Source organism: Bubalus kerabau, chromosome 19 (assembly GCF_029407905.1).
Source record: "Bubalus kerabau isolate K-KA32 ecotype Philippines breed swamp buffalo chromosome 19, PCC_UOA_SB_1v2, whole genome shotgun sequence".
NCBI classification, from domain to species: domain Eukaryota; kingdom Metazoa; phylum Chordata; class Mammalia; order Artiodactyla; family Bovidae; genus Bubalus; species Bubalus kerabau.
Genome location: NC_073642.1, coordinates 56,456,414 through 56,474,131, shown reverse-complemented (window position 1 = coordinate 56,474,131; position 17,718 = coordinate 56,456,414). Strand labels below are relative to the sequence as shown.

General features: G+C 41.9%; 1 protein-coding gene across 3 annotated transcripts in view; it reads left to right on the top strand.

Annotated features, from left to right (window-relative positions):
• The first annotated feature begins 224 nt into the window (after positions 1-224).
• Positions 225-17,718, top strand: part of FRMD5 (FERM domain containing 5) — a 314,910-nt gene continuing 297,416 nt past the window's right edge. For 2 of the 3 annotated variants that reach the window (XM_055555426.1, XM_055555424.1), the window contains exon 1: positions 227-654. In XM_055555426.1, coding sequence (XP_055411401.1) covers positions 553-654 — 102 coding nt within the window. In that variant the 5' untranslated portion in view covers positions 227-552. Of the gene's footprint in view, positions 655-17,718 lie in introns of all 3 variants that reach the window. The other variant, XM_055555427.1, reaches the window with a different exon arrangement.

Here is a 17,718-nt window from a genome sequence, read left to right as displayed (position 1 = left end):
TGCAGAGCGTGCGACTTGGGCCCTGAAGACGATGCCACATATATTCCAAACAGCTGACATTGATCAAACCGATTGCCCGCACCTGGCCCGGGGGAGGGAAAAACAGCATCTATCCGAACCGCAGAGAGAAAAGGAGCCCCTGGTTTGGGACGCCAGAGGGCGGGTCTGACTTGGCTCGGTGCGACTGCTTTGCCGCGATTGCTTCCCTGACCTGTCTATCATCGCAGTGTTCTGTTTCTATTGGCTCTTCCATCTGCCACTCGGTTCCGCCGCGCTGGCCCCCATTGGCCTCCCTCCGGCCGAGTCCCCGCCCCACGAGCAGGACACGGGCAGTGGGGCGCGGAGCAGAGCGAGTCCGGCGTTTGCTCTGGGCTGGGGGAAGGCGGTGGCGGAGAAGGAGGAGGAGCCGGGCCGGCAGGAGGCAGCGGCGGCGATCGCGTTGGGGTGATGGTGCAGGTGCTTGGGGCCGGCGCGGAGCTGCCCGGCTGAGGGGCGCCTGGTCCGGGGTCCGCAGCGCCGCCGCGTCTCTCCCGGAGGCGGGCGGGCGGGAAGATGCTGAGCAGGTTGATGAGCGGCAGCAGCAGGAGCCTGGAGCGCGAGTACAGCTGCACCGTGCGGCTGCTGGACGACAGCGAGTACACCTGCACCATCCAGGTCAGTGCCGCGCCGCGCCGCCCCGCCCGCGGGAGCCCCTTGTTCCCCTAGTCTGGCCAGCTTGACCAGCGGCCGCCTCCCGGGGGTCGCCCCAGACCCCAGCGCTTTGTCCGCCGCTGCATGCGGCGGATGGCCCCGCCGGTGCAGGTCCGGGTTTGGGTACCCGGAGCTCGGCGCAGCTGCGGCGCGAGTCCCGGCGTTCTAGACCCCCCCAGCTCGTCCCCTTCTTTCTCCCGAGGTGAGGGCGCCCCATCCTGGCTCCTCAAACCCGCCGATATGGGGAGCACCTTCCGCGGGCGTCCGGAGGGGGGCGGAGAGGGCGGGAGGCTCTTTCCTCGGCCGCCCCGTCGGGGGGCGGGGAGGGGGATGGGGGGCGCGGTGCAGGCTTTGGCTTTCTGACCCGGCAAGGACGGCTGGCGGCTTTTCCCCTATCTCTTTGGCTGGAAGGATGATGGTGTATGTCATAATCTCCCCCCCAGCATTTGTGAGTCAGAGCTCGCCGAAGGTAGAATTGAACGCGTAGCCCATGCAGAGTGGCCTATTGAAGGGAACCCAGCCCCTTGGGCTTTAAAGACTTAGCCCTCTTCTCCCCCCGGCTTTTCGCTCCCCAAATCTTATTCAGCTGGGCTGTTCTGGGGGGCGCGAGGTAAAGATTTAGCAACAAGTCCCAGCGATTTGAGGGATGGCATTGGCGAGAATCGGTGACTTAAGAAAGAAAGAAAGAAAAAAACGCCAACAATACAGTAATGCTGCACAGCATTTCCTCGGAACCTGGTGTTTTTGAAGGGATTTTTACAACCTCCTGCTGTGTGGCACGTCAGGAGTAGTAGTCTTGCCCAGGAATGCAGTCGCAGCCCTCTTTCCTCCTTTATAAAGTCAGAAATAGAAACCGCTGACAATGCTCCAGTGTAGTTCACAGTCAAGAGGGTCCTGTGCTCACCTGCCCCAAACTGCTCTTTCTGGAGAAGCAAATTGAGTTGGACCCGGAGGGTCTCACCTGATCCCTTGTCTCTGCAGCAAAAACCCGAGAGGGCTTCTCATCTCAGATGTAGCAGGCAAGAACCGTCGGCCCGGGTCCTACTCTCTTTGTCTCCCTCCCCGCCTCCCTCCAACCCCCATTAATTTTTTTTTTTTTTTTTTTTTTGCTGACAATGCTCAATAGCGGAAAATAGCGGTGTGTGAGAAAGACGCTGGGTAGTATATGAGAGCAGCTGCTGTCTGCTGACTCCGTGCTCAGTTCTGTCTTCTCTCCACTTTCCTTTTCCTCCCACCTCCAAAACCCAGCTCTGGGTATAAGTGCTGACCTCTGCCAAAGATTTATGAGGGCAGGGAAAGAGAACAAAATCTCTTTTTCAGGACCCTTAAATACAGATTAACCAGTCATAAAGATGCCAGCCATAAAGTGAAAGGATTTTTGTAGTAGAATATGATAGAGAGATGTTGTGTATTATATCCTTACTGAATGAGTGACATGCTACTTTTTGTTTCTATTGTATCTTTATGTGTCATGTACAAGTTTTTTGTTTTTGGTGGGAGGGGGGGAACCAGAGAAAACATGGATTGAGTTGACATGTTTACTATTTGAATACATTGTGTAGAGCTTTTAAAAATATTTTAAAATTTAAAGCATTTACACAATAGCATATCAAGGGCAGTGTGAGATTTAGATTTCATGAGTCTTAAAAATACTTTTGGAGTATATGGTGAAATAAAATTTCTGGGGCAGATTATTAACTTTTGCTGAGATATAAGGTACAAATAAAACACCTCTCATTTAGTGATAACCTTGTGGTTCTAAGGTATCACAACAAGACAACTAGTTATTTTCCCAGTTAGTGGAAAACCCAGCTGGCAGATTGGTGTTATACTTGTGGGTAGTTTTTATTACTGCTGAGGAAAATATTTTTAAGTTGAGCAGGAGTTATTGGATTTATGCTTTCTATGCACTACTGTGGTTGTGTTTATTTTCCTGCTGGTCTTAATTTTACATTGTTACAATTTAATATGTTATAAAAATTTAGGCTACTTAAAAATTAAGCCTGGTGTAATATGCCCATACTGTAAGTATTCACTGTCAAGATGTTTCAATGATTGTGCATTGTGTTTCTTTTATGAAAATTTAAAAACACAGGAATTCTAAAGTATATGTATTATTGTCATTCTTTGGTTCTACTACTGTGAATTGCTTTTGTGTTTACCCATGTGAGGAAATACAGATAAGACAATATTTTATGTGAAATTAATATTTTGAGCATATACCTTTTTTGAGCATTTAGAGATTGAGCTTTTCTTAGCAACTTTTCCCCCTTGTATATTTCTATTATGTGTGTGTTAGAGAGAGCAACACATGTGCTTATTTGTCAAATACTGGGCACAGGGTCTTTTTTTAAATCAGTGTGCGTCACTTATTAAATTAAAGCAATATTTACATCATTTAGGAATTACAGTACCGTATATTATATTAAAAAATTGGTGATAGTTTAAACTCCTTTTCCTAAAAGTATTGTATGCCCGTATTTTTCTTGAAAATAAGGTTTCTACATTTCAGTGCTTCTTGAGGTGATCAGAGACCACATAGGGTATTACAGAACCAGAAATGTATCTTTGGCTTAGAGTGTTAGTTACATTTGGTAAATTTCAGTTTGTAGGAAATTCTGTGGAAGTGTTGGTCTAGCCTTTTGTATTGCAGCAGTTCTACTGATCTGGCATTTATGATGTGATTATTAAGGTAATAAAAATTCCTTATATCCTCTCAATGAAGGTTGCCACAGTTACCAGGCTGTTCTTTTATTCTTTCTGATATGCAATTGTATTTGTGGACCATGAGAAATGCAAGTATACGTAGAAGGGTTGTAGTATAATTGCCTCCCTGTGAAGAACATTGTTAAGAGTTCCCTGCCAGTTTTGAAGGTCATTGCCTCATAAATGCAAATCTGGTTCATATTTTTCACATATCTCTTTTACTTAATCACATATTTATTTAGTTACCACATTTACTACCTTACTTTATTATTTTATTTAGGAGAAAATAGGAAAAATGAAAAGGCTACCTAGTATTTTTGAACTCCCCAAATGGAGTCATTTACGTACTTAGGCATGTAATATCCTGAAGAATAGATTTTTAAACTATCTTTCAGGTTATAATAGTTTATAAAATATTAAGACTATTGAAGAAATGCCAGTAGAAGTATGTTTCAAAAAATATATATTGCCAAGTCAGAAATATTAATCACCTTTTTTGGTTATTGCTGAAAAGTAAAGCTACATGAGAAATGAATCTGATTTTACTGGGAACATACTAAAATAACAACTGATTAAGCAGTTAGGGTAGATTAGTTTTTCCAGTTAAATAAGGTGCAACCATAAATGAAATGTACATGCAGAGTCAGTTCTAAAGTGGAACCAAGATGCAGATTTGATTGTGGCTCAGCCACTTAGTTGGAGAAGGAAATGGCAAGCCACTCCAGTGTTCTTGCCTTGAGAATCCCAGGGAGGGGGAGCCTGGTGGGCTGCCGTCTATGGGGTCGCACCGAGTCGGACACGACTGAAGCGACTTAGCAGCAGCAGCAGCCACTTAGTAACTGTGGGACCTGGAGTAAGGAAGGGAGTATTGAGGGGGAGAACACACGTGTCGATCCTTGCACCTGCCAGGTACTTTGCCTGTATTATTATCTCATTTTCCTCACGTCAGTGTTATGGATTGATCATAGACTCATTGTACCAGCTAAAGAAAATGGGACTGTGGATTGATGGGAGAGCCTGTGTTTGTTGAATGGCTGACTGTGTACTAGTTTCCTGCCAGGCGCTTTGCTTCTGCCTTACATCAACCGCTGAGAGGTAGGTGGTATTGTCCTTATTTTACAGATGAAAATCCCAGATGAAGGAACTTGCTCAAAGCTAGTAGGTGACTGTACTGTATTTAAACCCCAGTCCTTTTGTTTTGAAATCCCATCTTTGTTCCCTCTGTTCTGACTCCTTAAGGCACTTCACCTGTCTGTACCTTAATTTCTTCATCTATAAAATGGAAATTTAATACTTACATCACAGTAAAGACAAGTTACTTGGAAAATTACTACAAATAATTAAGAACATTTGAATAGACTACTGTGCTTACATTGTGCTTTAGTCGATTCAATTCAGAAATAGAATTGAGAAATGTTTTACTGTTTTAGAAAAATAAATGAAGTTAAGCTGTAAGTGCTTTTAAAATGATTTCTGATTAATTTCAATAAAATTGTAAAACCCTGTGCTGGCAAAAGTGAAATCTTTATTAGAACTCTTCTTTAAAGTCAAGAGTTCAGCTTTGCTTTCCCTCGACTCTACAAGGTCTTTGACTTTAGAGGGACGTTTGTTGCTTGAACCGTGGCTTGTCTTTTCTAAGAACTTCTTGGTAAGTGGAATCCTTGGTTTCATTAATGCAAAGGGATGTTCTTAGAGAATTAGGGTAATTTTCTTAACAGATGAAAACACAGAGCTGTTGTATTTTCACGAATATTGTTTTTTTTAAACTTTATTTTAAAAAGTAATTATGCGGTCTCAGGATCTCTGTTATGATAGCAAGTCAGTTAGAATCTAATTCTTAAAACTAAGTTCCAAAATGAGCCTTCTAGGATCCTAAAAGCACTTGTATTCTGTTTCTTAATTAGTGTATTAAAACATTTATTGTACTAAAAGAATGCAAGTCAGTTTGGTACAGAAGGTAAATTCTAGACATGCATTTATGCTTTCATTCTTTTTGATTTTGAAGAAATCCTGTTTAAGGAAGTGTCAGTGTTCATCCAAGAGGAACCTAGAAGCAATCACTACAGAAGATTTTACTCAAGGGTATTTGTATGAATTTTCATTTTGTTAAAAGCTTGGAATGAGTATGCTAGATGAGGCAATTCACTATAGTGTATAATAAAATATAATGTGGTTTTTGAGTCCTCTGTTACATTGTCCAGAGACAACATATCATGTCTGTGATATTAATGTCATACTTTTAAAAAGGAAGCGTTTGCCAAAGTAAAATCAGACAACCTGGGGCAAAAACAGTACTTTTTCATGTTTGTAGTGATTTATGTATAGGTCTTAAAATGTGTAACCCATAACAAGAAGCATGACATTATTTTAGAGGCAATTTACCAATGATATATTAAAATATTTTGGGTTATTTTAAGAAATTTATTTTCTGATAGATCACACTTTAGACTCATTTACAAAGGAGAGAGTAAGTGGAGGCTGTAAATCTTAAACCCTGAGAATTACAGCACCTAGTTCAGTGCCTTACATAGTTGTAGTTCAGTAAATACTTTTTCTAATTTGTGCTATGGGACTGCTGTGTTAACTAAGATACTTTAAAAGTTATTATACCTGAAAACAATAAACATTTTTTAACAATAGTATCAATGTAACCCTTTCTGTAGTTCCAACCCATTCCATTTCAAACCATTTTGCTGTGTAGCCCCCCCTTTCTGATGAGAAATACAGTATGTAAATGTGGTGTTTTATGAAGCCTGATAACTTTTTGTCATCCTTTGTGGAATTAGTGGGCTTCAGTCTAAAACCACTGATTTTTTTCCTTTTTCTCTTAGGATGTCAAGCCTTTCAGGTGCCCTCACTTCGCCCATCTCTGCAGGTTTAGAAGGCTTGCATCACATGAATACGGTGTAGTTCAGTGTACACGGGTGTAGTACATGAATAGAGGTCTGGTAAAATTCAGATATTGAGTATAGGTATCACCACAGCCACAGAAATCTCCTTCACTCCTTTCCCCGAAGTCAGCACCACATAAAACAACCTCCTCACAGTCTCATTTTCTAACCTCTTGCCCGGACAGGAAGTGAACCATGCTTGCCAATCTGTTTCTAATTATGTCTATTTCAAGTTGAATTCATGTTCTCTCTGATGGGCTCATCTGTAACATTCTGTTGGACTCTGCAGACGTTCTTTCCCCAGAGCAGCTTCCTATGGGTCACTCTCCCTCAGCTGTGCCGGAGCTTGTACAAGAGATGCGAATGTCATGAAGGACTGGCAGCAACCTTACAGCTTCTGTATCTCACCTGCATGGTGCTCGGGGAGGAGGGTGCTGCTCTCTCAGAGGCCACGTGGCAGTTGTTGCTCCTTTGTTTTATGGTCTTGATCCCTGGGGCTCAAGCCAACCACCTGAATGGTTTTCTCATGCAGTGGAGAAATTTGAAGTGTACTAAAGCATCTCTTGGAGAAGGAAATGGCACCCCACTCCATTACTCTTGCCTGGAGAATCCCATGGAGGAAGGAGACTGGTAGGCTACAGTCCATGGGGTCGCAAAGAGTCGGACACGACTGAGCAACTTCACTCACTCAAAGCATCTCTATCCAGGTGGCGCTAGTGGTAAAGAACCTGCCTGCTGTTGCAGGGGACATAGGAGATGCAGGTTTGATCCCTGGGTCGGGAAGATCCCATAGAGAAGGAAATGGCAACCACTCCAGTATTCTTGCCTGGAGGATTCCATGGACAGAGGAACCTGATGGGCTACAGTCCTTGAGGTCTTGAAGAGTCAGACACGACTGAAACAACTTAGCACATACAAAGCATCTCCATCCTATGTTGTAGAGTGAATGGTGTTTCTCCTAAGAAAGCAAAACACCTTGTCATATGTCCATTCTAGCTACTGAAGCAGGCCTTCCATTCTTTTAAGACTCTAAACTGTGGTGGCCAATAGGTCATTTTGAACTTTGACAGACATTTTACATTTGGGTAGAGCCAGAGATAGACTGGAAAATCCCATGGATGGGGGAGCCTGGTAGGCTGCAGTCCATGGGGTCACGAAGAGTCGGACACGACTGAGCGACTTCACTTTCCCTTTTCACTTTCATGCATTGGAGAAGGAAATGGCAACCTACTCCAGTGTTCTTGCCTGGAGTAAATCCCAGGGATGGGGGAGCCTGGCGGGCTGCCGTCTCTGGGGTCGCACAGAATCAGACACAACTGAAGCGACGTAGCAGCAGCAGCATCAGAGATAGACTGGGGTGAGCAGTTGCTCTGGGAGGATAATCCCCAGATTTAAATTATGGACCTCTTGCCTCCCAAGGCAACCATGTGATCCTCATTATTGTCAATATTTTGAACAAGATAAGCCCCTTTTTGGTCTTTCACCAGTTATAATTGCTGTACTATTTTCAGGTGTTTTACTTTTGTGGTCCTTCCAGCTTAATTGTATCATATCCTAGATTTGGCAGGTAGGAACTTGAAAAGAGTCTTAGGTTCAGATTCTCCAGGCTTTTGCTTGCTACTGCCGGACTAAACATCAGCTTGTGTGAAGTCCTCTAAGGAGATCCTTCCGTGCCATGCTCATACAGGCAAAATAATTGGGCCACATGCTTGGCAACCACTGAGTTTGTGTACAATAGCTCCATTCACTTGTCTACAGAAAACACCCCTTTGACAAGTGATTATAGCTTTTGTCCCCCCCTTCTCTACTTCTGACTCCCTGTGTTACCATGACCTCATCTCTTGCTCTGTATTTAGAGGCACTCTGGACCACTCCAGAAATGCTTTAGGACTTGTTCTCATATGTTAAAGATCATTTCAAGTTAGGTAACCACTGCCTAACCAGGGAAGCCAGGACCCAGGATAAGGACCAAACCTAGCTATCCTTCTACCTTATTTGAGCCGTCTTACTGTGTCACAACTCAGGGGCTCTTTTCTTTTTGTAGAAATCGTGAACCTTGTTAAAAGTAAGGAGAATAGAGTGGGTGATTTAAAGCAGTGGTTGTCCAAATGTGGTTCCTGGATGAGCAGCGTCAGTTTCACCTGGGTACTTGTTAGAAATGCAAATTCTTGGCTCCGCTGCGGATCCAGCGAATCAGAAAGTTGGGGGCTGGAGCTTAGCTGTTTGTTTTAACAAGTCTTCCAGCTGACACTTAGCTTGCTGAGGATTGAGAATCCCTCCTGGGTCACACAGATATTTAGGAGGGAACATTGATAAGTATTGTTGATTGATTGGATATTAAAAGTGCAGGAGAAGGAGAAGTTAAGAGTGAATCTCATATTTCTAACTTTCTATTTCTGAATGGCTTTAACTGATTCTCTAATTTTGAAAGGTAAAAGGTTATTTGCAGATATGCATACCCATTTTCAAGTGGGCAGGAGTCTAAAGATGAGTCTTAATTCCAATTTGATGCTCTTATATTATTGATTATTTTATTATTCATCTTCTCTGACCTACAGTCAATATGATTATTTCATATTTGTATCAGATCAGATCAGTCGCTCAGTCGTGTCCGACTCTTTGCGACCCCATGAATCGCAGCATGCCAGGCCTCCCTGTCCATCACCAACTCCCGGAGTTCACTGAGACTCACGTCCATCGAGTCAGTGATGCCATCCAGCCATCTCATCCTCTGTCGTCCCCTTCTCCTCCTGCCCCCAATCCCTCCCAGCATCAGAGTCTTTTCCAATGAGTCAACTCTTTGCATGAGGTGGCCAAAGTACTGGAGTTTCAGCTTTAGCATCATTCCTTCCAAAGAAATCCCAGGGCTGATCTCCTTCAGAATGGACTGGTTGGATCTCCGTGCAGTCCAAGGGACTCTCAAGAGTCTTCTCCAACACCACAGTTCAAAAGCATCAATTCTTCGGCGCTCAGCCTTCTTCACAGTCCAACTCTCACATCCATACATGACCACAGGAAAAACCATAGCCTTGACTAGATGAACCTTTGTATATTGTTTTTCAAAGAAATCTTCACAACTTAAAGCACTAGGTGTATTTGGCTAGTTGTAAAGGGACAGGAGTTGTAAAGGTCCCTGTTGTCCAAGGGCTTACAATCTAGACAGGGATTGCAAACATGTAAATAGCAAACTAGAAAACATCACAAAATTCAGGGCTTATACAAGGTGGTATGCTGTGACTGTGCAAATGTCGGGGAGTTGAGACTAATAAATATTTTTCAAAGGAGGTGAGGCTTGAACTGGGTCATGAAAAGTTGCCAAAAGCAGAAAATGGGCTATGGGGATGGGTAAAGGGCATTCCAGGCTGAGGTAGCAGCAGGCTCCCTCTAGGTAGAAAAGCTAAAAGTGTAAAGCCAAATATACTTAGTCTTTCTTTTACTATGTTGATCTGACTTGCTCTGGTACAGTTGAGTCAAACAACAGGAATCTGCTTGCCTAGGAAAACTTACTGTCAGTGAATTTCAGCCATTCTTGACGTGCTCAGAGGAGTGAGTCTAAACTAAAAATAAATGCATAAAGCTGGCATTGAATTAAATCTAGTTCCAAAACTGTAACACAAATTAAGATTCCTCATAAAGCGGTGGCATCATATAAAGAAAACGTGCATTGGGGTAGCAGTCTTAAATCTGTGGCTGCAGCAAGCACATGTGAATTTTATTTTCAAGAAATGTCATCTTTGGCATCAGTTTGTTACCTGACAAAAAAAGAGGGTATCAAATTCTGCTGCTGTTGATGCTAAGTCACTTCAGTCGTGTCCAACTCTGTGTGACCCCATAGATGGCAGCCCACCAGGCTCCGCTGTCCCTGGGATTCTCCAGGGAAGAATACTGAAGTGGGTTGCCATTTCCTTCTCCAGTGCGTGAAAGTGAAGTCGCTCAGTCATGTCCGACCCTCAGCGACCCCATGGACTGCAGCCTTCCAGGCTTCTCTGTCCATGGGATTTTCCAGGCAACAGGACTGGAGTGGGGTGCCATTGCCTTCTCTGAAATCAAATTCTAACATCCAGCTAATGTTTGAAAATCCTTTGACTGGTACAGTGTAGTCTAGATCGTGTATTAAGAGTCTGAAAATGTGACCCATGGAGCCCTAAGAGGCACTTTTTCTTTTCTTTTTTTTTTTTTTTTTAGCATTTCTACCCAAGTGGCCACCCCAAATAGCTTTTCTAGAGGACAGACGAGTACTTCCCTTGATTCTTCCATGCGCCCCTGCCTGCCAGCTCCGAAGTTCCCAGCCCTACACAGGGTGCACTTTTAGCACTCAACACAATGCCAGGCTGGAGCTTTGGGGATGGGAACCTCCAAGAAAGCACTGTTTGGCATTTGGGCAATCAATGTTCGGCAGAATGCCAATGCTAATCGGTTATTTTGCTCTGGAAAAGGAGAAAAAGGAGGGATAGTCTACAGACTGATGAATAGGGGAGTGACTGACAATATGAGCACTGCATATTGTTGGAGAGATTAAGGAGGCTTGCTGTGAAGTGGTGTTATGGGAGCCAGATAAATTAGCAAAAGCCCACGGGCCCAAGACCTGAAAGAAATAGTGGTGCCTCAAAACAGCATGCCCTAGGGCACACTCAGATGTCTGGCCGTTTTCATTGAATTTGTGGTAGGAAAAAGCCAGATCTTTCAGTTCAGTTCAGTCGCTCAGTTGTGTCCGACTCGTTGCAACTCCATGGACTGCAGCACACCAGGCCTCCCTGTTCATCACCAACTCCCAGAGTTTACTGAGACTCATGTCCATTGAGTCAGGGATGCCATTCAACCATCTCATCCTCTCTTCCTGCCTTCAATCTTTGCCAGCCTCAGGGTCTTTTCAAATGAGTCAGTTCTTCGCCTCAGGTGGCCAAAGTATTGGAGTTTAAGCTTCAGCATCAGTCCTTCCAGTGAATATTCAGGACTGATTTCCTTTCGGATGGACTGGTTGGATCTCCTCGCAGTCCAAGGGACTTTCAAGAGTCTTCTCCAACACCATAGTTCAAAAGCATCAATTCTTCGGTATTCAGCCGAACCCTCTTAGTCTGGTCCTCCATTCCGGCATTCCAAAGTCTGGCAAATTATCCTTTGCCTCCAAACAGATGCAAAGCCTATTTCTCTGTAGCCTGATTTTAACTCAGGGGCATCTAGTCTGGGCCCTAGCCTAATTCTGAGGACACCTAAGTGGAAGAGTTGACTCCAGGAGTCCCAGAAGATTCCAGTTACTCTAGGCAGGTGGTGGTAGAAGATTCTTACTTTGTCACACAGGAGCCAAGCAGGTAAGAACATTGATCACCACACAAGGAAGCAGAAATAATCAATTCACTGAAGGATCTCAAGTACTTCTAGGGGATGACTGAGGCTGTAGAAGGCACCCAGCCTGCCCTCTTTCAGATCTTTGCCTCTAGAAAATTCTAAAACTCCCTGAGGTTGTTCTGGAATTAGAGATTCATAGGTCAGAAGGACCTATGGACTGGCAATGATGCCTGGGATGTTATCTTGAATCTGCAGTTTTGCTGTACACAGTTCTGTACAACAGAATATCCCATCAGCACTTTGGGAGGCCACTCAGAAGGAATCTGCCTGTGAGAGAAAAAAACGTCCGATCAAAACATAAGGTAGTTCCATAGATTAAAGGATGTGGATTACATTATGCTTCAGTGTATATTTACATACATTACAATCACACCTTTTTTTTTTTTTTTAACACTTCCCTCCACCAACAGAAGGTGTGGCCACCACACAAAGAATTTGACCATAAGCAAAAATCTAAGTCTTCTTCAATCTATGCCCAGTTTCAGATTCTAGTACTCGTGAAGTAGGTTAAAAAAAAGTGAGCATTTGCTTGCTGTAACTACAGAACATAAGTTACTGAGCTAACTACTGTCATGTCAGATTTTATAAGCAGAATAGCTGATCAACATTTCCTTTGCTTATTTTAGATACACCTTGGTTAATTTAGGTAATTTAGCTTCTTTAAATGAATAGCCATAGTACAGAAAGCACATGTAGGAATTGTTTTCTAATAATTTTATGGTAAAGCAGAACACATATTACCTGTATTCCAATTTTTTATATTGGTACTAGACAGTCTGATTATTTGAAAGAGACAGATATAATGATATTATATTGTCTTGCTGCAAATTATATCTTCTAGTGTGTCATAAAAGATTATGAACTATTTCTACTAATAATGTGTCTCATATAAGATCCCTTTAGCTTCTGGTCAGAAGAAAATGGGAAAAGAAATCGAACTTTGTCTTCACTTCTTGATTTCCACAATTTTCCTTCCATCTTTTCTGACATGATAGCTCTTCTGTCCATCTCTTATTATGTTCTTTGTTTTATGCTAATTTATACGCTAGGCCATTCATTTAATACATTCTCTTATCACCACTTTTAATTGGCATCACTGACAAGTTATACCTTTGCGTATAGTCAGATTCTTTGTGTGGTGGCCATACCTTTTATTGGTGGTGGGAGGTGTTAGGAAAAAAAAGTGTGATTGTAATGTATGTAAATATACACTGAAGCATAATGTGATCCATATCCTTTAATTTTGTTGTTTAACACAAAAATGTTGTATGTTGGTTAATTAAAATTTGAGACAGTGCAAACAAATGAAAGTCTGTATTGTATAAAGTGATATTTTGAGGCTGGACTGAATATTGTATGTTTAGATTTTCTATTAATTTTTTGCAATTATTTATAGTTAATGGGCTTCCCCGGTGGCTGAGATGGTAAAGAATCTGCCTGCAACACAGGAGACCTGGGTTTGATCCCTGAATCGCGAAGATCCCCTGGAGAAGAGAATGGTTTCCCACTCCAGTATTCTTGCCTGGAAAATTCCATGGACAGAGGAGCCTGAGGGGCTACAGTCCATAGGATTGCAGAGTTGAACGTGACTGAGTGACTCACTCACACATACACACACACACACACACTCACGATGGATTAATAGAACCAGTGAGACTCTGTCTACTGTAACTTCAGGTCTGGTTCTTGAGGACTGGATGGACATGGAAGGGCTGTCCATGGCCAGGAAAGTCTTTATACTGGACAGCTAAAGTCGGTGAAACTGGAGAGAGAGTTAAAATTGTTGACTAAGGGGAGAAACAAAAGATGAAAACCAGAGAAACTGTTGGGATAGAGTAAGGTGAGCCTTAAGCAGGAATATCTGGTCAGAATTTGGAGGGAGAATCTGGGGAAGCAGGATGGGGATAAGGAAAGCATATTGGAGGTCTGTTTTTTTGTTGTTGCAGCTGATGTGAGAAGAGGCTTAATGGTTTAAAGGAGGCTTCTGGGCTTGGCCCCCATGTAGAGGTGATATTTAAGATGTGTACCTGCCTGACCAAGACTCTGCCAAAGAGCACTGAAGTTGGGTCTAGGGTCCTCTGCTGGGTCCAGACAGTAAATATTTAGTGCTAAATCATGGGAGATGGGGTTGGGGGTGGTCCCAGGGAAGAAAGGAGAAGCCGCTCAGGGCAGCGGCTATTTGTTAACTGGTAGAGAGAGAGCTCAACATTTCTGTGATCAGCAAGGTCTTATTGATAGCATGCCAAGCTGAATTCACGCCTCACTCCCTCAGGCTTCTTCTGTTAGGTGGGATGAGATTGGAACTTCCAAGAACCCGCAGGAGCTCTGGGTTTTTGAGGCATGATAGTGCTCTGGATGAATTCAGCCTTTCTCTTTGGACGGTAGCCTCAGTGATGACAGGAATTAGGGCCCCTCCATTGTCTTCCCTGGCTCTCCATTTGTGCTTGTCAGATACAGGGTCTTAAAGGTCTAGGTTTCACCCTCCTATGGAGGGTGAAAGTGCTTCCAAATGCAACTCTGATCAAATCCGTCGAGCTTTTCCCATTGCCTACTGGTCTGTTATTTAGTTAGGCCTTTGGCAGGGCATAGGAGGCCTTCTGTCACCTCTCTGCAGCCACTCTTGCAGCCTTGTCTCCTGCCATCCTCCATGTGCGTTCTCTCCTGCACGAATCACTCTCATCACCTCCTTATTCCAGGGTAGATAGCCAGAGTTGCTCGGTAGTGCCTTGGGGGGACCTTATTGCAGACCTGCCACACTAAAATGTGAATGTTCACTCACACATCTTCCTCTCACTAGACTGTGAACTGTTAGAAGGGTAGAGGTTATATCTTTGTACAGTTAGTATGTAAAGTCTCACCTTGGGGTCCAATAAATATTGATAATAGATGTGCATGGATGAAAATGTTAGCTCTGATAAAGGGGATTATTAATAATGCAAATGTAAGGTTATCTCTGATTTGAATTAAATAGATTTTTTAAAATGAACAGATTTTCTGGTCTTTAGAGATATGTTCCGCTGACTTTAAAAGGTGGTTATTTAGTGATGATAGCTGCACAACTCTAGATATATACTAAAAGCCACTGAATTGTACACTTTAAAATGGTAATCTTATGATGTGAATTTCATCTCAATTCACATGTCAACTTCTTACAATTTACTATAGTTATACAAAATGTTACTATTGGGGGAAGTTGGGGGAAGGACACATGGGACATCTTTATATTGTCCTTACAATTTTTTCTATCATGATATAATAAAAAGTTTTTATAGTGATTAAATTAGTTTTCTTGAGCAAATATGTTTATTGTTTAGTTAGGATTTATGGTTTAGAATGACTAGAAAGTTTCCTTGCTTGATTAGGATCCAGTTACTTTTCAAAATTATGTAGAGATTTTAATAAGCAGATAGATACATTTTGTCATATGACACTTGAAAATAAAATGTTTTCAATTATATTCTAATAAGACAAATTAAGGGTTTAGAAATGATATCTCAGTAGTCTTTTTGCATCCTTTTTCCATATGACTTTCTGTTCCTCCTCATTTTTTTGTGACATGATTAATTACAATTAAAATGAATGTCCTGACAAATTATGCATAACGTGCCATTCTTACGTGTTAGAGAGTTACTTGATATAGTGTCCATATTATGTACCTTAATTGTAATATGTGTTAATTGATCCATTTAAAATTTTATTGAGTACTTACTGTGTTCTGGGCTCTGTGATGAGCACTTTATGTGCATTCTTTCATTTACTTATACATATTTAATAGAAAATATTATTGCCCCTAATGACAGATGAGTACAATAAGGCTTAGAGGTGTTAAATAACTCGCCCAGTGTTACATAGCTAGTCGTTGCAGGAGCTGGGATTTGAACTTGTGTCTCCGACCTCAGAGTTGTTAGGGTTATGATGAAGCAAGCAGTATAGTCCAGTGGGAAAAACACTGATGTGGGGGAGTCAGGAGCCCTGTGTAAAATGCCTGACTCTGACTGATTTACTCTGAGGCCTTGAACAGGTAACTTAAGCTTTAAGACGCAACTGAGCTTCTCATCTGCAAAATGAGACTCAAATAGAAAACCCCTCAAGTCTCTTTTAGCACAAACATTTGTCCATGGCTCAGTAGTGTTTTTCTTCGTGTTCCTCTGTGAAGGATATTCTTTATAAATGCAAATATTCCTTTTAAAGAAAGAGATGTCAAAAAAGAGCTTGGTGACTGCTGCAGTCTATGTTCTGGCCCTGTGTTTGCAGAACACAAAATATGGTTTTCTCGACTCATTCAACAATTAGATTCTGGGGGATTGACTTATGCTCATCAAGTCATAAGAACTTTTTTCGGTAATCCAGAATCTGTTTGTTAATTATATGGTAAAGTACTGAAAACTAGTTTCTGCCATTGAAGATACTTCTTTTTGGATCAGAGACTTTGGAAACCCAAATTAGAAGCTATTTTGGAAGGCAGACAAAATCAGATGATTTTTGAGGGACATTCTTCTAGGTTGTGCCAAAGCCTTGTAAGCTGTCTCTGCTCCACAGTAGGGTTGTAGTAATTATGTATCTTCCAGAATCAGCTTTTCTATCTCCCTTGAATGGTGCTTACTGAATGCTGGTGGTCTTCTCTTTAACCCTTTGCCCACTTCTGCCCACTTCATGTAGATTATTGTACATATATTAATAATACAACTTAAGTGTTTTTTAAAGTTTTATTGAGGTATATCCTAGATGATATTCTGTCTGGATGTTTCTTAAGACTCTATCTGAAATGCCATTTTCCCCTCCTAAGTTAGTCGACTTGGCCAGAGAAATTGATATTATGTTTGTCTTTCAGAAGGAGGCCTTTTTAAAAAGCTGATCTCAAATGTTAAGGGGGGAATTCTGCCATAGTCCTCAAATACCACTCTGTCATATAGAGTGGTATGGAGAATTCCATGGACAGAGGAGCCATGTGGGCTACAGTCTATGTAATCTCAATGATATCCATAGGAGGCATACTCCATATATGCTGTGGAACTTAAGAGTAAATTCTGATGTGTTTTAAAGGTTTCCACTATTTTATTTGCTCTCAAGTTTCCAGATACTCGTTTTCACTTTGCCTACAATATAAACTTGCCTTTTTAAAAAAGTCAGAGTATTGGAATACTCTTTACGTAGAGTAAAAATTCACTTTTTTTATAAGTGTACAGTTCTTTGAATTTTAACAAATATGTACAGTTGTATAACCAACATATATAGAATATTTCCACTACCCATAAAATTTCCCATGCCCTTTTATGGTCTCTTCCCTCCCACTTTCCTGGATCTCTGTGATGCACTAATTGGGTTTCTGTCCTTATACTTCTGCCTCTTCTACAATGTTGTATAAATAGGATCATACAATATATAATCTTTTGAATCTGACATGGTAAAGAATCTGCCTGCAATGCAGGAGACCCAGGTTTGATCCCTGGTTCGGGAAGATCCCCTGGAAAAGGAAATGGCAACCCATTCCAGTACTCTTGCCTGGAGAATTCCATGGACAGAGGAGCTGAGTGGGCTACAGTCTATGGGGTCACAAAGACTCAGACATGACTGAGAGAGTTTCATTTTTTTTCCTTTCACTTAATATAATGCTTTTTTGAGATCTCAATACAAATTATATATCATAAAGTTTGTTTAAGGGATACAATTAAACAATTTTTAGTATATTTACAGAGTTGTACAATCATCAGCATAGTCTAATTTTAGAGCATTGATATCACTTCCAATTAGCAGTCATCCTTATTTCTGGTCTCCTCCTCCCAACTCTCTGCCCTTGGCAAACACCAATCTCCTTTCTGTCTGTAGATCCCGGACATTTCTAATAGATGGTATCACTCTATATATGGTCTTTTGTAACTGACTTCTTTCACTTGGCATAATGTTTTGGAGGCTCATCCAAGTAGTGACTTATATAGGTGTTTCTTTTTTATCACCAAATGATTTTCCATTGTATGGACGTATCACATTTTCTTTTATCATTCATTGGTTGATGGAAATTTGTATTCTTTTTGGCTTTTATAAAAAAAATGCTATGATCATTTATGTACACGTTTTTGTGTGGTTG